General features: G+C 58.5%; 1 protein-coding gene across 9 annotated transcripts in view; it reads right to left on the bottom strand.

Moving 5' to 3' along the window:
- ADGRB2 (adhesion G protein-coupled receptor B2) overlaps positions 1 to 23,029 on the bottom strand; it is a 35,522-nt gene extending 12,493 nt beyond the window's left edge. For 3 of the 9 annotated variants that reach the window (XM_081308361.1, XM_081308362.1, XM_081308363.1), the window contains exons 1-11: positions 22,571 to 23,029; positions 15,106 to 15,919; positions 4,415 to 4,498; positions 3,959 to 4,123; positions 2,669 to 2,833; positions 1,892 to 2,056; positions 1,641 to 1,808; positions 1,463 to 1,564; positions 1,214 to 1,320; positions 306 to 500; positions 82 to 150 (exon numbers count right to left, since the gene is read on the bottom strand). In XM_081308361.1, coding sequence (XP_081164487.1) covers positions 82 to 150; positions 306 to 500; positions 1,214 to 1,320; positions 1,463 to 1,564; positions 1,641 to 1,808; positions 1,892 to 2,056; positions 2,669 to 2,833; positions 3,959 to 4,123; positions 4,415 to 4,498; positions 15,106 to 15,904 — 2,019 coding nt within the window. In that variant the 5' untranslated portion in view covers positions 15,905 to 15,919; positions 22,571 to 23,029. Of the gene's footprint in view, positions 1 to 81; positions 151 to 305; positions 501 to 1,213; positions 1,321 to 1,462; positions 1,565 to 1,640; positions 1,809 to 1,891; positions 2,057 to 2,668; positions 2,834 to 3,958; positions 4,124 to 4,414; positions 4,499 to 15,105; positions 15,920 to 22,570 lie in introns of those variants that run through there. The other 6 variants (XM_081308365.1, XM_081308367.1, XM_081308368.1 and 3 more) reach the window with 3 other exon arrangements.

The raw sequence follows: 23,029 nt of genomic DNA, 5'->3' as shown, positions 1-23,029 counted from the left end.
AGAGCACTGAAGGTGTAAAGGTCCAAGGTGGCGACTGGACCTGGGGGGGGGAGCTGGGGAGCCGGGAAGCCGGGCCCTCACCTGCTGAGCATCGTCCCACTTGTCCTTATTCTCTGCATCCACCATGAAGCTCACCACTTGGAAGAAGCGCTGGGGAAAGAACAATGAGGGTCAGGAATCCCGGCCCTGGGGAACGGGGGCTTCCCAGTACAGCCACACTTGAGACCTGCCAAGGTACTGACTCCCCCTTCTGTTTGAGGCTTCTCCATCCCCAGCCCTCCTCCCTCAGGGGTACAGGGTGGTACCTGCACATCATCAGCTGAGGGCACATAGGTGGCCCTCTTGAAGGTGTCAGTGACATTCCTCAGAATGTCAACGGAGAAGAGCAGGTCCCCACTATAGTAGGTGCGCCGGGCCAGTAGCTCCTGTAAGCTGCGCACCACCTGTGACATGCCCTCACCTGCCAGCATGCGCTGCCCCTTGGCCAGGTGCTCTCGAAGCTGCAGGGGACATGAAAGCCCCTGTCACTGGGGCACTGGGAGCTGGGACTAGACGCTGGCCTATCCCACTCCCATACACCCACTGCCTGCATCCAGGAGAGGAGGCATGTGGGGTCAGACAGAGAGGCTCAAAGGGGCTCCCGGTGGAGACAGAGTCCAAGAAAGAGACCCAGAGAATGAGAATCCCCAAGACACTTTAAAAAGACTGTAGTAGAAACACCTGGAGAAGAAAAGTGCTCAGATGTGCGTATAAAAGCTGACAAGCCAGTACAGGGCAGGGCACCTTCTACCCCAAAGGGGTCACATGTATCCTGAAGTACAATGCGTGTGTGCTCTGTCACCCATGCTCCTTAAAACACACACACAACCAATACCCGAAACAGCCAGAAACACGTACACACAGGTCACATTCACTGATACCACCCTTAACCATGGCAGGCCCTGGGTTGGGCACTGGGGACACACACAAAAATTCAACTTCACCCCTGCCTTCAAGTCTAGTGGAGTACACAGACACTTAGATGAGCATCCTAAGGGAGAGTCAGGCACTGAGGTCTGAGTTGGAAGTTTGCCAGACAAGGAGAGGTGTAGCCAGGCAGAGTGGGCACAGCATACTCCAAGGCGTGTGGAATGAGTGAGCCTTGAGCTCCCTCCACTCCCTACCAGGCTCTGTGACAGATGTTTGGCACCCAGACCCAGAAGGGCACACTCACTGACAGATACAGGTAGCGGTATTCATGAGAGATGCAGCGAGCAAAGCTGGGCAGTCCCCAGTATGCCACACCCTGGGCACTGAGGAGACAGCGGCGGCTGGCAGACCCTGCAGGGGGACAAGACAGAGGGCTGAGGATGGGGGCCAAGTCTCACCCACTCCCTTCATACCTTAGGATGGGGGCTGGGGGCCCAGAAGTGGGTAGCAAGAAGGGTGGGGGGTGGTCTGCAAGGAGAGCTGCCCCCCTTACCAGAGGCATTGGGGGGACACTTGTTGTAGATGATCTCGCCAGCTGCTGCCTTCTTCCACGTCATCAGCATCACATACTCATCCCTGCACATCTCATGGAAGGCTGTGGGTACAGTGGGGGGCTCAGCCAGGCTCACACACGTGCCCCCAGGTCCCCAGGGTTGTGCAGGCAGTGGTACCTGGACATTTCTTCTCACTGCAGGGCTTCACCTCCTCTCCAGTGCCCTCACAGGGATAGCCCTGTGAGCCCGTGGCCTGGCACATGCGGAAGCGCCGCTGCCAGCCTGTGTCACACGTCTTGGAGCACAGGCTCCACGCATTCCATGGCCCCCACTTGCCATCAGAGGCTGTGGGAAAGGGGGAGTGTGAAAATCTGCAGGAGCCCCCAGGGACAGAGCTGCCACCTGCCACCCTCACGCTGAGCACTCACCCGGACACTGAAGGTTGCTGCACTCTCGGGTGTCCGTGAGGGCACCCGTGCATGTAGCCCAGGCAGGGCCTGCCACGCTGCACTTCCGGCTACGCTGCTGGGTCCCATTGGCACAGGACGAGGAGCATGGGCCCCAGGGACCCCATTCTAGCCACTGGCCTTCCACTGCATGGGGAGACACAAGCAGGGGTGGCCGTTGAGCAGAGCATGGGCGGGCTGGTGAGGACAGGGTACCACTGGGAAACTGTAGAGCCTGCTAGGCACTCAGACCTGTGCCAGGCCAGACCCACTAGAGCAGGGTGTGTGAAGGGGACTGCAGTGAGCAGGTGGTGCTTGGGCCTCACCCTGCCTGCCTGTCACAAGCTCCAGGAACATAGGACACCTCTCCACTCAGCACCCAAGTGTGAGTGCTCTTCTGGCTGAGGGCATGGGTGCCTTCTGACCTCTGCGTACACTTAAGCCCAGTTTAGTGTCTGTCCTCTCCCATTCCTTCGGGCCACCGGCACCAAAGTACTATTATCAAAAAGGGCAGCCCAGGACTTAGAGGAAGAGGCTAGCAGCTCCCTTTTGATAGGGTCACACTGCCAACCCCAAGTCGAAACTGGGGCTCACCTCCCACACTGGCAGGCATACTTCTCCAGTCTCCTCATGCTTGGTCAAGTTCATAGGGCCCCCAGGCGCAGAGTGTTGGTCCTGACTGCCTCCCCTGGGTCCTCCCCCCCCCCACCGCCCCCAGGCTGGGCAGTGCCTGCCTAGAAGCCCCTGGGTGCTACTGACCCGGGCAGGCGGCCATACTGCAGAGCTTAGTCTGCAGCTCGGGACCCTCGCAGGCCTTGCCGCCGTGCTGGGGGGGCACGCAGGTCCGCATCCGGCTCCGGGACCCCCGCCCGCAGCTGCGGGAGCACAGGCTCCAGGACCCCCACTCCTCCCACACGCCGTGCACTGCAAGGAAGCACGTGGCTGGTGGCTGGGCCGCACCTTGGCCCCGCCCACTGCCAGCGCCTGCCCATCCGCCCACCAATCAGGAGCTCCGCAACTCAGCGGCAGTTCCTTATTGGCTCTGCCCTGGGTTTTGTTGCCAGGGTATGCTCTCAGGGCCCCAGGACTCCGCCCTTTGAGGGAACACAGGCTTCTGGTCCCAACTCACACAGGACAGCCCCAGTAGACACTTCGGGAGAGCAGGACCAACCCAAGAACCATGAGTTCAGGAAAACTCAGGAAGGGACCCAAGATCCACTCCATCGGGCCTCCCCACCCCCAGATCACAGCCTGAATCCAACATGGCAGGCCTGGGGCAACAGAAGTGCCCTTCCCAGCCCCAACCTCATGGACACACAAATAGACATGAACCTCTACAAGGACACCGACACAAAGCTCACACGCTGGACACAGCTTTGCCCCAGCCCAAGCACCTGCCACAACCCAGTATCAGGAGCCCTCCCCAAATAAGCCCTACTCTAAATTCACAGCCAGGCACCACTTCTCTCCATCAGGAAGCAAGGAGCAGGACTATCGGGCTCTGCCCCTCACAGTCACCACCTGTCCCAGGCAGGCACATGCATTTCCTCAACAACTACATGCTCAACTGAAGAAGGCTTAAGGGTCTATGAAACCTCTCTGGGGAGTGGGATGCAGAGTCCAGAGAGAAGGGACCAGTCACAGAGGACTCATTTTAAAGTGAAAGTAGCATTCATCTTAGTCCCTGCAGGATGGGCTGAATAAGCAAATGCAGGGAGGTAGTAAGTATAGCGGGTGCTGCGAGGCCAGGACTGGGGAGACACAGGGGGCAGTGCAGGTGAGGATGAGCCTTGCCTACCAGGATGCAGGCATCAAGGGAGGGAGGTGCCCAGAACTGAGCCCAGCCAGGTGTGGTGGGATTCTGCTGTGACCCCAGTGCCCTGCACTGGACTGGCATAGCATGTGGGGCCTAAGGCATGGTGTGGGGACAGGCAAGTTAGTTGAATGGAATGAGGGGGCAATCAAGCATTTTTGGAAGATTCATGTGCCTGAGTCCCAGGCAGGACCTAACCCTGCAGGCAGATGGGTAAGGGAGGGGGATGGGCCTACCTGGGCAGGTGGCTGAATTGTTGCAGGGCCGGGTCTCCCGCAGGGGCCCGCTGCACAGGGTCCCATAGGGGGAGGACACGCAGGAGCGGGTCCGCACCTGCAGACCCTGCCCACACGTCAGGGAACACACGCTCCACGGGGACCACTCCTCAGCCGCTGGGTCGCCTACGAGAGAGGGACAGCGTCGGCGGCAGGGGGTACCTCCCAGGCACTCAGTTTCACGGGATTGGGGGACTACCAGCAAGATGGGGGCAGGCATCAGAGGGACCTTCCTACCCTGACCCCAAGTAGCAGGCTCTTTGGAAGGCAACCCAGCCCTGCCCACAGGCCTCACATGGCAGAGACGCGACTGAGCTCCAGGACATTGACACAGACGGGCACACGCCAAGCACACATGCCACCAGACGCCACACAGCCGGGCCCCGCCAAGGAGCAAAGGAGGCGGGCCCGAGTTACCTGTCTGCGCCATGTATAGCCCAGGCTCATCTGCAGACCTTGGCCACTGGGTTTTCACCTTCGGTTCCTCTTCCGGCTCCTCACCTGGAACACGGAGGCAGTGGCAGGGGCTCAGCAGAAGCCAGCTTGGTCCTGCCACAGTGGCACAGAGAGGGCAGCCTTGCTGGTCCTCAGCCTGAGGTTCTGGAGCCAATGGCGGGCAATGCAGAGAGCATCATATCCTGCCCCCTTCCCCACACCACCATTTTACAGATAAAGAAACTGAAGCTCAGAAGGCCACCCAAGACTCACCCAGAGCCTCACAATCATCTCATCCACCTCTCACCTCAGCCAGACAGGGAGGTTGGAGGAGAGTGGTTGCCCAGATTAAGGAGGTGGGGGGAGGTGCCTGTGTCAAATCTTGCCCACACCTATCCCCTTTAAGCCTCTTGGTGGGACGAAGGGACTCTCATCTCTGCTGAGAGATGTGGAAACTGAGGACCACAGAGAGGAAGTGACTTGTCAAAGAGCACAGGGTCCAGTGAGCCTGAAGCTCAGGCCTTCTCCCTTCAGGGGCTGATGCAACTCTCCCCTGCACCTGCAACTCACACTGGGCCTGAGGCTGGGCCCAGGAACCAGTCTCTCCCAGAGCAGTAATGGGCCATGACCTGGAGGCACAGGTCAGAATGCCACTCCCCTGAGACCCAAAGGGCCTGAGGCAGGGGCCTATACCCAACAGACCCTCTTCCCATTGCCCCTGCAGCCAGGAAAACAGCAGGTGCTCCAGGAGCCTGCTGCTGCCTCAGCCGAGCTCCAGGTGGCCTGGATTTGTGTGTCTTGGCAGTACCACCAAGTTCTCCCAGCCTGCAGAACAGGGGCTCCTCCAGGCCTCTCTCTCTGCTGAAATTCAGATCTGGAATGTCCCCCAAAGGCCCACGTGTTAAAAATTTAGTACTCAGTTTGGTGCTGTTGGGACTTTAAGAGGTGTGCATAGAAGGAGGTAATTGGGGATGATGGGATTCCTGCTCCTTCCTCTTCCTGTTTCCTTCTTGGACACAAGGCACCTGGGCTTCCTCCACCACACACTCCCACCAGGATGTGCTGTGCCCCAAAACTCCAAAACTGTGAGCCAAAATAAGCCTTCCCTCTTTATACAATGATCATCTCAGGTATGTGTTACAGTAACGGGAAGATGACTAACACAGCCTCAGACCAGGGAGTGGAGGTAAGGGACAGACAGGAGTGCAGGGGAAAGATCCAGCCCGAGTAGACTGTGGGGCAGGTGGGATTGGAACCTCGGGACAGGACTCAGCTGATGCTGTTCCCAGACTCGAAGGTACTGCCCTCCCCACCCCAGTTTTTCACCTGTTTCTGAAAATTAGATCCGCACAGAATGGGCACCAGAGTTTGAAGGGACCCCAGAGAGCTGGACTCCTCCTGCCCCCTGCTGTTCAGACCAGGCTCTACAGCCGAGAGAAAGCCCTGAAGGATGACCACCCACCCTCCAGCAAACTCCAGGGAGCTCTGGACGGCCCCTAGCCCTGCTTCCAGTCTCATCAAGGGCCTTTCCCTTCACTTTAACCACCAGTCCCAGGACCTGAGCCACTTCATCCCTGAAACTTCTCCACCACCCCCTGAAACCCAGACCCCTCAGGGTAGCGACACTGGATCCTGTCTGGCATGGACATTAACCAGCTGTGTGGCCTTGGGCAAGTCTCTTCACCTCTCTGACCCTGCCTTCTCTGGAAACCAGTGCTCATAATGCCCCACCTTAGGGGCCCTCTGACAGAAGGCTGTGAAGTGCTTGGTCCCACACCCTGGATGTGGCGAATGCCCAGAAGGCAGGAATATTGATTGGTGTATCTTTGTCATCTCCCCTCTTCTCACTAAGCCCCCTCTGCCCCCACCAGGTCACCAGGTCTCCTTTAGAACAGCATCTGTGGTCCCCCCGGCTTCACTGTGAACCCTACCAGACCACAGAGAAGGTGCCGGGCCACGCCTGCCAGCTCCTCAGTTCCCCCATCCAGCTCTTCTACCACGCCTGCTCAGCAGTTCCCAGCCTGGAGCCTGTGACAAGCCACCTCCTCCACTCCCACTCCCAGGCTGGCTGAAGGATCTACAGCTGTGCCAACTGGCACCGCGACAGATTCAGGGGCTCCACGTCTTCTGGGTGCCCAGGATTTCTCGGCCACCCTTCTCGGCTTCGTTCCTTCTTTGTCCCCTCCTCATTCCCCTCTGCAGCCATAGTGACCTCCCTCAAGTCCCCTCCTCCCACTCCCTCAGCCATGATGCCATACAGAGTAGGAGCCCTGATCTCCCGCCCCACCTCTCCACCTCCCAGCTCTGCTGCAGCCCACCCCCTGCAAAGGCCAGTACCTGTGCCTGGCCTGCCCCTGCACATCCACCTTCTTGGGAGGGCTCCTCCATTGTCCCCTCTCTCAGCTTCCCTCCCGTCCTTTCCCTATGGCAGCCCACGACCCCACCCAACCTCCCCCGTCCTGGAAGGCCCTCCCTGCACCCTCCTTCCACCTCTGACTACTGTCCGCTGGCTTCCCTCCACCACCCGTGAGTGGTCCCCAGCTGGCACGCCAGTTTCTCACCTGCCACTCACTTCCTGGCTCAAATGTCACCTCCCCTGTCGATCCTCTGCAGTCTGGCTGCTGCCCACATCTTTCTGCTGAAACCACTCTTGACAGAGTCATCAACGCCCTCCTCACTGCTGACTTCCATGGACACCTCACAGGCCTCCTCTCACTGGACCCTGTCGACCCTTCCTGCCCTCCGATGCTCACCTCCCAGACTCTTCCGGCTCCCTCCCGCCTCTCTATGGAGACTACTCTGTTCTGGTCTCCTGGGCCAGTCTACTTTCCTGCCACTTCCCACAGCAGGCAGCCACACTTGTCCTGTTCTCACTGCATGTTCACCCCCACAGCTTAAAGCACCCCTCTGAACCAACGCTCCCAGTCACCATGGCCAGCCCAGCCTCGCCCAGGCGCCACTGCTGTCCTAACCCTCAAACTCAGCTCGTCCAGAGTAGGACCCTCACCTCCTCTCCAATCTCCACCTCTGTTCCCGACCTTCTCTGCCTGGAAAACTCCTACTCAGCCTTTAAAACCCACCTCAGATGACCTCTATGAAGCCTTCCTGCTGCCCCTTCTACCTGCCCTTTCGTCACAGTTGGTTCCATTTTCTGACTGTCTGAGTAGCCCCCTCTCCCCACCATGAGCCCTTTGAGAGAAGCTGTCTGTGATTCATCTCCCTAACCTCATGAATAGAGCCTGGCCCAGAAAATGTCAATAAACAAACACCAACGAATGCCCTGCCCCTGGCTCCCCCCAGCAGGGGTCACTAGAAACGGATATTTGTAATTTCGACTCCCCTACAAAGCTTCATGGCGGAGGAGCGTCACAGCCTGACATGCCAGCCTTTACTGAAGGGAGTCTAAGACAGGCTCCAGGTAGGGCCCCCAAGCCCTCCACCCAGAACACCTTTGAGGCGACACCCAATTATCAGTAGGCGCTCTAGAGACTGTTCAGCCTGTGACCATGTGGCACCCTCCTCTCATTCGGCTCCTGTTAGGTGTCCCGCCCTTCACCAGATCTAGATGTCACCCCTTCCACAGCCCACTGAACTAGGACATGCCAGAGACCAGCCTGACCTGCCTGTCACGGTGTGCCCTGCTCCCTGTGGCCTTCATATCCTCCACTCCCAACCACTTGCTGATCAGCCCCACGATATGCCCAGAAGTAGGACTGGTGGTTTCCAGAATTTACCCTACTTGAAAACTGCCCCAGGCCCAGGGTTTGGGTCCCTCTCCCAGCCGTTGGGGCTGGGTCAGAGAGGGGAAGGCACAATCCAGGCCTACACAGGCTGGCTCCCCCGACCCGCCACCCCAGCTCCCTCAGCTGAAGCCAGCAATTTACTCCTCGAGAGGGGAAAGCCAGTTCTCCCTCAAGGGAAAGAAGACAGATAAGGCCAGGTGGCATCTGCCGCAACAAACACTCATTCACACATACGCACAGGCCCCAGGCAACTCGCCTGGATAGGGATGAGCCTGTGGAGGAGCTGAGGCAGGCAGAGTCCCGGAGGACAAGCAGGGCCCAGCAGGGTATGAGCACCCAAGGACCCTGAGTGGCCCACCCAGCCCCTCTGCTTGGCAGGCTTGCTGGACCAGGGCCCTGGCGCTCACAGACCTGCAATCTATCAGCCATCCCCACAGCTGCCAGGCCCAGGCCCACGCGGATCCGCTGCCTGGGACACGTGTCCTTACTCGACACCTGACGCCCTCTTTTGTTGTTTTGGGTAAAGGTAACATTGATTAAACAACTCCAGGTGCCAGTCACCACGCGCCTGGTCCTCGTGAGAAGCAGTGCCGCCATTTCACTCAGGAGGAACAAGGCACAGGGTCTCACATGGGGGAGAGGCGGGGTGGGCTTGCTGACTCTGCAGGCCTGACCGGCTCTGACTGACCGACGCAGCTCATCTTGAGCTCCCACCCCACTGGACCCTGGTCCTTGCCTCCGTTACCCTGCTTTCATACAGTGTCTAATTTTTCCTCTGTGCATCTGCTCCCCTCTCTTCCCACGTGAGCCTGAATCTCTTCTGTGGCCTAAAATGATCCTCTGGGATCCCAGCCTGGCCACAAGACTTCCCTGCTGAGGAGCATTCAGTGGCTCCCTGCTGCTATAGCCAGCAGCCACCCTCCAGCCCTTGTCCTCCCCTGTCTGCCAGGCACCAGGCACTCTGCAAGGCCGTGTGGACAGGGGAGGGCAGACTGGAGCCACACAGGGGTCTGGGTATGCTGACCCCCTCTTCTGTGGCCTCGTCCCCAGTTTGGCTCCTGTGACAGCTCTACGTATCCTGGGTTCCTCCCTGAGGGAGGGCCTCCATCTCCAGTGCCCCTCTTGCGCAGAGGGCCTAGATTCTGGGCGGCCAGGCATGATACAGACATCCGTGGCCAGATATTCCTGGGGATTCCTCCACCCCAGCCAACAGGAGCCACCCTCGACTCACCGCTGGTATCAGCAGGCAGGGTGTGCAGGCTCTTTGCCACTTGAGCAGGACAGTAGATACCTGCCATGCTGTGCTCCCCCAAATCCATGCAGTCCAGCCCCCTCAGCCTCCCATGTCATGAATGTGTTAAAAATAACCACAATAATCACCACTTCCACGGGAAGAGAGCGTGGCGATTTACGAAGCACCACTCCCTTCCCAAGGCTCTTCACATCCTCCCTGAGGCTGGCCACAGAACCCTGCGCGGGCACCAACCGGTCCCCTGAAACACGGGAGAGGGAGGGAGGCGGCTTTTGAAATCTCCAGGCTCCCCCACTGCAGTCTAGTGTAACTGGGAATCCCTGCGAGACCAGGCACCCAGCCAGAAAACCAGTCCCCTTCCAATGACTCTTCTTCTTCGGGCCATGAACCTACCCCCAGCCCCCCACCAGGACTGGCTGGGTCACTGCCACCTCCCCCATGTGGCCAGAAGCCCCTGGAGAACAGGGACCATCTGACTCAGTCTGCCTCTTCCACAGTGCCCAGTTTTCTCTCACTGCCTCAAGCCCCGGGTCACCAGGATGCGGTCCCAGTGTCTGGAGATGGCAGTCCTAGCCTTTGGCCCTGTCTCCAGCACTCGGGATGTCACCCAGCAACTCGTCTTCTTATAGCTCCTACCGGCAAGTTTGGTACCCCCACACCCTTGCACAGGCAGTCTCCTCTCCTCTAAGCCCTCCCGAGTGAGGCTTCCCGAAGCCTGGGGCGGGGGACGTGGGACGGCTTACACGCGAGCCATGAAGATACGCCACATCCAGACTGGGGAAGTTAGCCCCTTCCCAGGTCTCTGAATCAGGGTGACAAGTGGCTAATCTGTCTGGATGGTGGGGTTTGTGCCTGTTGTCCAGATATAATAAATAGTGCCCACCCCTCCGTCAAACCCTCAGGTACACAGCTGAGATGACCTGTTATACAGGCACCTTGATTCTAATCCTTCCAATCCCACAACAGATAAAGTCTCTGTGTAATCCCAGACTCTCACACGTCCCCACCCCGTGCGAATTTCTCTTTCTAACAAAAGGAAAGTCAGGAAGAACAGCCAGCTAAAATTGAATAACTCTCTTTGTTTTCACTGTGGTTGCTTCTTTGGTTATCTTCTATTTCAGATAAGTGATTCTCTTTCCATTAACGATATGAAATTTCTTTTTAATATGTTAAATTTACAAAGTAATTAAATTTAAGGAGAAATGTCACAGGCTAGTGAGTTCCTATTCATTCCTCAAAACCCACCTCAGAGTCACCTCCTGTAGACTGCCTTCTCGTCCCTTTGGGGCCCAGTCCCCCATTGATCCTCCCTTGACATCTGGCCCATGCACTGTTGGACCTATTACACTAAATGATGATGACACAGCAGCCATTTGTCAGGAATCTACCACGTGCCAAGTGCTGGGGTTCGCATGTCTCCCAAGGCTTTGTGTGTTGATGTTCAATCCCCATTGGGAGGTTGTAAGAGGATGGGAACTTAATCTCACTATGGTGTTCAGAGGTGGGGCCTTTAGGAGGTGATTTGGGTTAGGAAAGGCCATCAGGGTGAAGCCCCCAGGATTGAATCTTGGTGGCTTTCTATACCTGTGCACACCCTGTCTCTTGCCATGTGATACCCTGCACTACCTAGGGACTCTGCCAGCCAGATGTCCATCACCAGATGTAAGCCCTTGACCTTGGAACAGAACTGTGAGCCAAAAACCTCTTTTCTTTCCAGCTTACCCATTCTGTGGTATTGTGTCATTAGCAACAGAAGACAGACCGGGGCAGCCAGACACTGTGCTAAGCACTCCCCACACTCCTGCGTGTAATTCTCTCCATTCACTATTCCTGATGGCGGAATGCCTCTCACTATCGCCATTTTACAGGTGGTGAAATATAACTTGCCCGTGGACACAAAGGAAGGCTATGGTGAGGTCAGGAATTGAACCCAGGGCTGGGCCACTTCAAATCTGTGTACACTAGTGGTCACTCCATTGCACTGCAGGGCTTAAAGTGTGCCTCCATGCTGATCAAGACATGACCACGTGTGTGAGGACTGGCTGGAACTCAGTCCCCACTGAGAGGCCTGGGGGAGTCTGAGCCGCACTGCTCGTTCTCAGGTAGAACGCAGTGCTCGGGTGGCACACACCTGGGCAAATAGAACCTTCCAGGAAACACCGCTGCCACCATGTGCAAGGCCTCCCCCACCCTGTCCTGAGACGGGGCCTGTCTCCTCACTATCAGGCCTGTCCCCTGAATAGGCAGGGGACCCCACCTCCTGCACCAGACCAGACTAGCCAAAAGGAGCAATGGAACCTGTCCTGGAGGGGACAGTAGTTGAGCTGGGCTTAAAGGATGAGGCATTCTGAAAAACTAAGGGCAGAGGGCACTCCAGGGTGGGGAACAGCCCCAGCAAAAGCAAGGAGACTGGAAAGTAGGGGCTCAGGGGACAAGGAGGAGTGTCAGGTTGGAAGGGTAGGAGAGTAGAGGGAAGGCTGGGTCCAGGATGGGGCTAAAACATCTGGCTGAGCAGAGCTCTGGCAGAGCTGGGAAGGCCTGGGACGCTGGACCAGGGAAATGATGCACAGAGAACAGGGGATCCTGACGTCCCAAGGCGAATAGCACCTTGTCCAGGTCACACACCAACAGAGGCAGAGTAGGGGTCTGAACCCACTCTTACCTCCCAGGAGACCCCAGGCTCACCTGACAGCCACACCTCAAGAATAGAACCTGGATGATGGAGCAGACGGGCCAGCAGCACCCAGTCACGGATGGGAGAGTGCCCCAAGGGGACAGAGAGGACAGCTGAGGAAGAAAGGGAGGCACATGGGGGCTCTTCCTCCAAGTGTCATTCAGCACAGCCATCCCCAGGAGCTGGTGCCTCCTCAAGCCTGGAACGGAACTACAGGCTGGTGGCCAGTCCTCAGGAGCTGGGCTCCGCAGCTGGTGCCACCTCTGTGACCCGCCTTCCAGCCTCAGCCTCAGCCAGCCTCTGTGCCAGTGCTGCGCGAGCTCCTTCCTGCCTGCCTTCCTTTTCTTCCTCTCCCCACACTTAACAGATTGCGGCAGCAAGATGGCACAAATTTATGGCTCAACTCACCAAAAATAACAAGAGATCTATCAAAGGCAGTTTGCGTGAAATTAACAGGCGCCTGTACCCTCTTGTCAAACGCACTCAGCTCTGAGGAGGGCCAAGCACCTCACTCGGTCACTGCCCGTAGTCCCCAGCCTCTTTGCTCTTTCAGTACCAACCCAAGCTCACCCTCCGTGGTCTTGCTATTGAGCAGCTCCCAGGTGTGCCAGGTAGGTAAACCCAGCTCCCTTGCCCCTGGCTGGAAGAGGGGTAGCGTGAAGGTCTCGTTCTTTCTGTCACCACCGTTCCCACAAGTCTCACTATCTGGCAGCTCCATCAGCCAGCCCACTCTCAGGGAGCTTCGTAAAAGACACGGATGGAGGATGTGGAGAGGGTCCAAGGGCTTGGCAAAGGTGGCACTACCACCAACACAGGATTCTCCAGGTCCTGAGGATGCCTCAGACCTGCAGACACACCCTGACATGGGCAACAAACTGAGTCATGTGCCTGCTGTCTCTCCATCAGGAAGGTTGGACAGGAGGGAGGAGGTGGCGGAGCAGAAGAGCCTCCTGCTTGCAGGGGAGAGGAAGGGGCTAAGCCAGCCAGCTCTTGGGACCAGGGTGCAATTTGAGGTCACTTATGCCGGCTGATGCCACTTTGTCCCATGCCAACTCCTGAGAGGAGCCCTCCTTAAGAGCAACCACATGGAGACATGCCAAGTAGGATGGGGAAAGAGCACAGGTCAGGCTTGGGAACAGCTTGGAGCACCAGCTCAGGGCTCCCTGCTCAGAGATGACACCAGGCCTCATGCCCAAGAGCAATCGGCCAGCTAATCTCCATCTACCTCCAGTCCCCAAGGTCCCTGCAGAGGCTCTGATGATGCCCTTCCCACCACCAGCCCTTCTGACCCCTCGTGGTACCCCAGTTTCCAACCAACTCCTGCTTCCGGCTTTAACCAAACCCAGCTGGCGGCTCCTGGCTCAGGCTCCACATGGCAGCCTGCCCAGAGGTGCCTGCCCATGAGGGCAGAGCCCTGCTTCATCCACTGCAGACCACTGGACCAGTGGACCACAGGGAGAGGCAGACAAAAGAACCTGCCTTCTGCCAAGCAGAATGGGGAAGGCCCCCAAGAGTGACGGGCAGTGGCGGCCACTCAGGAAGAGCCATAAACCTCCTGATATATGCCTGGCGCTCTCCACCGATGTTCGACAAAGAAGCAAAATTCAATTTCTTCCTGCAGGCACTAAATCCCAGGCCAGCCTCCAGGGCCCGTAACCTGCCCACAGGCTGGCTGTCACTCGGACGGCTTCATCGACTGCTGTTAAGAGGCCAAGCTGGCCTGGGAAAGGCTACAGCAAGGCCACTGGGCACTCACCATTCATGGGCATGATGCCAGATGTCTCATGGGGTAACCAAGAAGTCCCCCTTCCAAAGCACTGGGAGAGGCTACTGTCATTATAACACCTCCTCTAACTAATTCAGGGATATCTCCCCATTTTACAGACAAAAAAACTGATGCCAAGAGTTAAAAGCAGTGCCCAGCTCCAGGGCTCTAGCCTCCAAAGCAGGGATAGGGACAGGCCACACCCTCCAAACCTCCCTGCAGCCCTCACATGAAGCCCCTGACCCCTCATGAAACCCAGATGCCCCTCCTGACTTCCACCCTTGTGTCCCCTCGCAGGTAGACCAGCACTTGTTATCCAAATGGGGAAACTGAGGCTCAGGGTGGAGAGGGGCACCCTCTATGTGGACCAGCTCCCAGATTTGCCTCCCTCCCACCCCCATGTCCTTGACCCCTGTTCCCTGCCAGGCCCCCTGACCAGTCCCCAGCCCAGCACTGTTCAGCAGGCATGCAGGATCCAGACAAGGGGCTTGGGGATTTTGAAGCTTCAGGAAGCAGGTCAGTGGTCATGGCCATAGGAGCTGGGGTGGTGCGGGAGCAGGCAGGACTCAAGGGCTTGCAGAGCTTTTGCCCAGTCAGCAGGAAGTTCCAGCAGCTGGCGGCCTCCATCCCAGAAGACATGGGCCCACAAGGGGAGAGGGGATGCTGGGAACAGAGCCAGCCCAGCCCTCTAAGGCAGCCTGGAAGCTCAGGCCTCTTCACCCAAGCACACTCTTCCTCGTTTCCTTCTGCCCTGACCCTGGGACACTGCCAAAAATCACCGACCCGTGTGGGCAGGAGTACGTCTCTGCTCCTGCCTACTCCAGCCTTCAGGCAAACTTGTCACCTTGCAGTGCCAGGGCCTGCCACGGCCACTCCGAGCTTGGGGCCTGGAATGCCCTCACTACTCCTTTGCCATCTCCCACTTGTCCTTTGGGTTTCTGTTCCTGCTCCACTTCCTTTAGGAAGCCGCCCCTGGCTGCCCAGCTAGGGGGTCCCTTCCTGGGTTCCAATATCACTGCACTGTCTCATCTGTACCCATTCATCCACCCAGACTGCACACTCTTCCAGACTGAGGTCTGACCCTGATCCATTCTGATGACCCCAACATCCAGACAAGGCTGAGCAAAGGTGATATCTGTGAATGACTGCACAAATGGCCTGGGATCTGCCAGGATGAACACCAACAGACACTATACGCACCCTAGGCACCCCATCCCATCAGCCCTTGCTCAGACTCACCATATCTCATCTCGGTGGTGAATAGGTCATTGCTGCTTCCCGAGTGCAAGTCGGCCTCGGCAGGTGGGGCTGGGCCCCCAGGCACCAGAGCATTGGACAGGGTGTGGGCAGCAGGAGGACCAGGAGGCGTGGTCGTGCTGGGGCCAGCCCCCGCCTCCCCAGGGCAGCTGCAGCCTGGCTGGGCAAAGCCACAGGCCCTGCCTGCAGCACGGCCACACTCCTCACTCCAGCGGCAGAGCACACCGCAGGTGAACTGGCTGGAGTTGTTGTTGTTGATGAGCAAGACCTCAACAAAGCGGAAAGCCAGGGCGGCAGGCGCCAGCAGGCGCGGGGCCTCGGAGGGCTCTGCTGACAGGCACAGCTGCACGAAGTTCTTGTCGAAGTGCAGGAAGGTGAAGGGGCCTGAGCCGCCACACAGCTCCAACCCGGCCGCTGCCTCCTCCTCCTCCTCTGGCCGCCCCACCTCTGACTCTGCCTGGGCCACCACCTCCTCAGGGCTAGGCCGCAGGCAGGTAAAGTTGACCAGATAGTGGTCCAGGGGCAGCAGGCGGGGGGCAAAGTGGGCGCACACCTGCTCCTGGCGGTTGAAGCGCAGGTAGAGGGAGTACTTGGTGGGGTCAGGGTTCTCCAGGGTCCAGGAGCAGCCCGAGGCGATGGTGGGAAAGAGGTCCTGCAGCGAGAAGGCCCCGTAGAGTACACCCGAGGCCAGGGCGGAGCAGGCACTGGGGGCAGGGTCGAAGGCGGTGGCCAGGCGCAGGGACAGAATCACAGACAGTAAGAGGGGACAGGCTGGGGTCATCCTATGTCCCTTGCCCTGTGGAGAAAGACAAAGGTCAGTGGGTCCCCACATAGCCGGCTCTGAACCTCCCTGGCCATCGAACACAGAGGGCATCTGGTCAGTCACTCAGGTCCACCTGTGTGATCTCAGACAAGGGACTTGACCTCTCTGAGCCTCAGTTTCCTTACCTGTAGAATGGAGTGGTGGCAGTACCTACCTCACAGGTTTCCTACAAGGGTGAAGTAAAATAGATGAGGGCGGGCTCAGGAGAATGTTGGGACCTTGTCAGATCTTAACACCTAAGGCTTTAGTGTTGTCACTGTCATCCTGCGGTTCCTCCCATGGAGCTCATCAACCACAAGCATCTGGGCCAGACGTTGGGCTCCAGCGCTATCCCCACCACCCAACCTTTATCCCCCATGACTGTTGCTCTCAGTCACAGTGTGTCGTGATCAGCTGTGAGGAGTGTCATTCGTAATCCAACAGTAATTGTCAAAGTGCTGATGTTTGACAACGATTTGCTTTTTTATAAATCAGAGCAATTCAAGGTTATTCCCGGAACGATGTCATTCTCACTCGTGCTTCACTGAGTGGGAAGAAAGGGGTGGAGTTAGCCAATATGCAGGGGCCATGCCCAACGCAGCCAAGCCCATGGGAGGCAGCGTGAACATCAAGCATGTCACTGTTGTGGGTTTCCTGGTTGGAACATGGAGGACAGACATCCCGCAAAGGCATGCTGAGCTTAAGCCACAGTCCAACCAGCCACCTACTGACCAGGCAAGCCTCAGTTTCTTCATCTGCACAATGGGCACAGGAATTCCCCTCTAGCCTCTCTCCTCCCCTCCTGTTCCATGGGATTATCCTCCAAGGCTTGGCAAAGGACTGCTACCCCTGTTAAAGCCACCAGCTTACCATGACCCCTATCCTTTGCTATTTCCCTGGGGTTCACCTCATAGTCTTCAATCTACTGAGTGGGGACCAGAGTTTATAGACTTGTACCTTCCCTTAAAGGGGCTGCACTAAGCTGTGGGACTGTACTCTAGGCTCAGGATGGTGTCCAGGACCCTATCCCAGGGCAGTCAGGCCAGAGGGGATAGGAGCTGAGCAGGAGAGAGATGCAGGTGCCCTCCCACCCACCAGGCCAGGCCAAACCACTGCCCACAGTCTCCCAGGCTCCTCCCCACTGACCGGCAAATGCAGCCTGGAGTGAGGTCTGAATCTGCCTCATTTCCAGGCCTACCCCACAAGTGACCCACAGAGTTCCCTGTTCCCAGTCACAGCATAGCTCAGAGCCCTGAATGGGTCCCGAGAGCCCAGCTCTTCCACATCAAAGAAGAAAAGATGAGGCTTGGAGAAGGAAGGCCACCTGCTCAAGATGACACAAGAATGGGCCAGTTGGGCCTGGAATCCAGGACCTGAGGCTCCAGCCCTTATTTCTCCCACCAGGAGTCCCTTGCTCCCTCCCTTTGCTTGTTGCTCACAATTCAAGCCAAACAGACAAGCTATGCACTCTGGGAACTGAGTGGCAGGTATAGGATAATACACAGGTATGGGAGATTTTCCCAAGACACAGCTGCTCCCTGGGGACAGATTTCCCCTTGGCAGTTCTAAGCAGTAGGAAGGAGGGGCAGCAATTATCATTCCAACCCTTGCTGCAGCATCCGCGACACTCCTCCATGCCCCAGATCCCAGATCCCCACATGCTGCTCCTCTGAGCCAGGCCTAAGCCCAGTCACAAACACAAACAAGCACCTGCCCCTCCCCAGCCATGCAGGAGGTGGGAGGAGGGTGGTGGAGGCCAGCTTAGGGCACTGAGGAGAAACAGCACCACCCTCCTCCAAAGGCCACCAGCAACCAGAATAGTCTGGGGTCTCCCCAACACTCCTCATCAGAGCTTTAAAAAAAAGAGGAACCATGACCTTCCCTATCCCACATCACGCCTGTCCCAAACTGTTCAACCCACCCAGCATACTGTGGCACCAGCAAAGCCAGCGGCTGATGATGAGTGACATCCAATCCCCCCCACTGCCCCCAATTATTTTTAAGCAGGCTGCAAAATTCAGGCCATGGCTACAGCTCAGCAGAGAAGAGGTGGGGGCTCATTATAACTGACCTCCCCTCTCCCAGAGGGCAGGGAACCTCCCCCACTCTGCACCCGCACCTTAGCAGACGTGAGCTTGAACATCCTTGTGCCCTAAAGACACACACAAAAGCATGCAAGCACAGGCATGTGTGTAGGCAGGCGTTCATAGGTGCTGTAATGGATGAGCACACACAGACATACACAGATTGGTGAAAACCACAGATGCGTGATCTCACACTTCACAGGAATGCCCACACATGTGCCAATGTAGAGACACACACCTGCACACATAAAGAGAGATGTACACATACTCCCAAGTGTGAACACACACAGGTTCAGCATATGACAGCTAAGGATCAGGTGGGATCTGCCCCTCCCCGTGTCTCTGAAGCCTGGTACCTCTGCTGCCGCCAACCCATCAGGAAGCATGAGATCCACACCTCCAGAGCCACCGCCTGGCTTCTCCAGAACTGAGCCACCTGTAAACGCTGCCCAAGCCTCCTCATCCACTCAGTCTCCTTCCAGCATTTTGAGACCTCACCCTGGGTGTGTGTGACCCTCATCCTGCTGCGGGGGTGGGGGGTGCTCGGCTGGCTTCTTATATGTCTCTTCCCACCCCTCAAAATAAGACAAAGATCCAATTCCAAGTTGAGTCAAAGACAGCCATTGATTCACTGAAGACCCTCCAGGATGTGTGTGTGTGGCAAGGGCCTGACCTGGGGCAACTGGCCCAGAGTCCTCCCCCTAGCCACCCCCAGAAGGGAGTTCCCTTCCTGCCCCACCCCCATTCTCAGAACCTCACAGAAGCGCTCCTCTTGCCTGCTGAGGGCCAAGTCACTGCCTCTGGGAAGGCTCATTGGGTTGAACCCTAACAGTGGCTTTGCCAACTTTGAGCCCAGGAAGACAACAAACACCCAAGGCACAAGAGCTAGAGAGGAGAAGCAGGGAAGTTAGCTACAAGGAAGAACTTCCTGAGGTCAGAGGAGGCTGATGGAAAGGGTCAAAAGGCCTCCTCCTTTGGGACCTCTCGGGGCTGACATGGGTGAGGAGTTACCTGCAGCAATCTCAATCTCAAGAACCCTGTCCTCCAGTTCAGGAACCCCAGCAAGCTCAGAATCCCACTCTGTCCAAGTACACTCGGGTCCCCTTCCTCTCAGACTCCACAGGCCCGCCCAGCCTTAAATTCCCCTTCTGTACCAAAAAAGGAATCCTAGGCTTCGCAACAGCTTTAAATGGCCAAGATAAGGCTGGGGCGGGAGGCGGGGTGTTGCATAAAGAGGCAGGGAAGGGGCGCCTCGGGGTCCGGGATCCCCGAGATTGACTCGGGTCTGCCAGGCCAGTTGTGAACCGGGATGCTGGGCGGCCGGGAGCCCCAAGCCCCGGCCGCGGGCGGGGAAGGGGGAGGGGCGGGGGAGGGGCACGGCGACGCACACATCCGTCGCGTTTATCCACCTGGCAGCTCCAATTCGCCCGCCCATCACTCACCCTCCGCCTCTCGTGCTCTTGCTGCCCGGCCGACCCCGGGCCACTACGCAGGCGGGGACCCCCATTCGGGTCCTCCTGGTCCCCTGCCCAAGCACCGACCGGAGGGCAGGGTGCTCAGGGACTCCTCTCCCGAAGCTGTGGCACGCAGGAAGGCGTGCACCCGCCATCCTGCCTTGGAACTGGTGGGCGGGACCGCGGGGAGCTGGTGCCCTCGGGGCGGCCCTCTGCCCCTGACTGGCACCGAGGGTCGCTCCACACCACTCTCGGGGTCCTCCTGCCACGAGGAGCGGGACTCCAGCGGGGGGCGTCCTGAACGCCTTAAGGAGGTTTTGAAAGGCAAACTGACCGAGGGGACGAGGGGCGGCCGCGACCCCGGGGGCGGTGCTGCACGGGAGGCAGGGGAGGGGGCGGTGACTCAGCCGCCCTCCGCCCGCCTCCCCGGAACTTTGCAGCAGCTGGAGCCGCCGTTGCTACAGGAACCGAAAGCTTTTGTTCCCCGTGTCAGGGCTGCCCCGGCGGGCGGGTGGCTGGGAAGCTGCCACTCCCCGGTGGGACCCAGGTCCGACCACACTGCCCAGAGGACTTCTAGTGGAGCAGAACGCCACGGGTTCGCCCCCCTCCGTCCCTCCTTTTCCCTTGCCGGTTGTTCACTGTGCACTCAGGCCAAAGCCAGGTCTCTTCAAACTCCTTGAACCCTCAGGCCAGGTCGTTCCCTAACTGCGACCTGCGATGCTAACTGCCCTGCAAAGTTCCTGGTGGTGTCTGATCGTCTTGGAGGAAGTAGAGGCTCCTGTTGGCCCCAGAGTGGCTGATTTCCCACAGTGGGCCTTTGGGAGTCCTGATGGGTTTCTTCTCTGTACTGATGCCACCTTCCCAGCCTTTACACTTGAACCCAGACCTCAGAGACCTTGGCCTGGTGTTCATGGTTGCCTCTATGGCCAGAGCTGATGCCAGAGAGATCCAGTGGAATGCTGCAGAACTATTGGGGAGAGATGGGTAACTAACAGTCACAGGCCCCATGGATTCATAGCGGGTGGAGGGTGTTGCTGAAGGTGTTTTCTGTCTTTATTATCCTGGGGATTGGAGTGAAGACAAACCGCCCAACACACCTACCATTATTAATTGATAGGTGCCAGACACTATACGAACAATCTAATTTCATTCTCTCAACAAGTATATGAGAAAGCGAACACTGACCCATTTTACAGAGGGTCAACTGAGGCTCAGAAAGGTTAAATAGCTTGCCCAGGTCACATAGCTTTTGAACCCAAGTCAGCCATCTGACCAAAAGCGGAGTTCCTCACTACTTTCTCAGCTTCATGACATGGGGATTGAGAGGTAGAGAAGGGAGCAGAGACCAGCTAGGACAGTCCTTTGTATTAGGGAAGTGCCCATGGGGCAAACCTCCCTACCCCCATCCCAACCCCACACAAACACCAGTCCCTTTCTGAAAAATGACAGGGGGAGAGCATCAGGGAGGTGGAACACAGGCTAAGCAGGGCAGGAGAGGAGAAGACCCCTTGCCTTAACTCAGCACACTTGGTGGGGAGATGAGGAAGACACTCATCTCCTGACCACCTTCACCAGGACATACCCTGTGCAGTGCCCACACTGACTCCCACCCCTGTGGCAGTGCAGCTCTGGACGCTCCCCAGATGCCTACCCTGTCCCAGGGTCAGGTGGATTCCCCAAAAGCCTACTTCGTGCCCAAATCAGACAGAGCCCACCTTTGCCTCTACGCCACCCCTGGGGAGTGTCATGAGGTAGACGGACAGAATATCCCTGGAGACCCCTGTTTAAGCCCACACAAGCCCATCCAGACAGTCCTGAAGCCAGGGGCCAGTCCAGCCGGTCTGTGCTTGACGTTCAAGGGGCTCCTGACTTGATGCTGGGATGAACCCGCCACCCCTCCCCATCCTCAAAGCATAGAACCTGACCTCAGGAGTGTTTGGTCAGCGCTAGCACCAGGGGATACCCAGCATTACCCACCACTCTTATCCCCCAGGGTCTTCCCAGAGCCAGTCCTGCAGCCGTTGTAATGCTCTGGCTGCGGAAACCCGGGGTTGCCCGCGGGAGGAGAAGGGGCGGCGGGTCCTGGGCTGCGGGCAGGGGGCGCCAGAGGACGCCAAGGGGCCCGGCCGGCAGCTGGCGAGGCGGGCAGGCGGGCAGCATCTCTGGGCCCGGGCGCCCCTCCCCCCGCGGGCAACAGACCCGGTTGCCCGCTCTGCATCGGCCGCGGCGCGGAGGACTTCCCGCGGCTGTGCTCTCCCCGACCGAGCCCACTGCGGGAGTGGCCACCAACTTCACAGCCTACAATCCACAAATCATGCCGGCCCCCGGGGTTGCGAGAGGGTGCGTCTGGTGCCCGGCTCTTTGCCCAGCATTGGGAGAAGAGAGATGAGGGGTCCGGCCAAAGATGAACATGGGAGTCAGGAATGCCGGTCCAGTTGAGATCTCGGCCAGAGGGAAAGGTCTTGGGGAAAACATGGGGGACACAGCCCCAATTCCAGGCTGGGGGGGAGGGGACTTGCAGCAGAGATTGGCGAGGGAAGGAGGGACTCTGGGCAGATATGGGGGAGGGGGCACTCGGGACAGAAATAGAGGGGAAGCATGATCAGGGTACAGGAACGACTCTCGGCAGAGATGAAGTGGAGGAGAGGACCAGGGTCTGGCATCCAGACTAGGAGGGGAGTTGGAGGGGGAAGACAGTGGAGCTGCAGGTTGGTGAGAGGGGTTCTAATCAAGATGAGGGGGCGCGCTGCCCGGATCGGGGCCGAGACAGGGAAAGACTCGAGACAGCGATGTGGGGACTGTCTGGGTCAGGATTCTAAAGGCGGGGCGGGGGGAGGGAGTTTAACATAGACCAAAAAGGGTCGGATCCAGGCTGGGGGAGGGGGTCAGAAAAAGGACTCACCAGAAATGAAGGGGGCCTAGACCCCAGGCTTGGGAGTTCCCAAAAAGACGGGTGGGTGAGCGTTGAATAGACTCTCAGGCGGAGGGAGAATTCAGCCGAAATGGGTTTAGAAAAGCGCCCCGAGTGCGGGCTGGTGCGGAAACTCAGTACCGAGCCGGGAGGGTTCGGTGCGAGGCCGGGTGAGGGTCTGGGGCCGAACACTCACCTGGGCGCTGTCAGCAGCAGGAGCGGGGGCCGGCGCTGGCGGAGGCGGCCACGGGGCGCAAGTTTGCCATCCCTAAGGCAGGGGCCGGGCCGGGCGCAGGGCAGCTCGCTGCAGCCGCGCGGAGGGCCGGGACTCCCGCTCCGCGGAGCCGCGGGTGCAGAAAGGCGCCGTGGAACAGCGCGGGGCGGGCGGGCGGGCGACGGGCCGGGCGCGGGCTCCTGCCGCCGCCACCGCCGCCTCCTCGCCGCGCCGCCCCCCGTTCCCCCGCCCCGAGCACCGCCCGCGCCGCGCGCCGCCTCCTATTCGCGGGCGGCGGCCGCAGCCCCAAGCTCTAAAAACCCATGCCGCATCCTCTTCGGTCTCCGAGCGCCGCCGCTGCCGCCGCCGACGAACCGGATTCCTCCGGCCGCTCCGGCCGCTGCCCGCAGCGCGCGCCGGGCCGAGTGACGGCCGAGACGG

Source organism: Spermophilus citellus, assembly GCF_964194105.1.
Source record: "Spermophilus citellus genome assembly, chromosome: 9".
Classification (NCBI taxonomy): Eukaryota; Metazoa; Chordata; class Mammalia; order Rodentia; family Sciuridae; genus Spermophilus; species Spermophilus citellus.
Note: the sequence above shows the minus strand (reverse complement) of the source record. Positions and strands in the feature narration are given on the sequence as shown.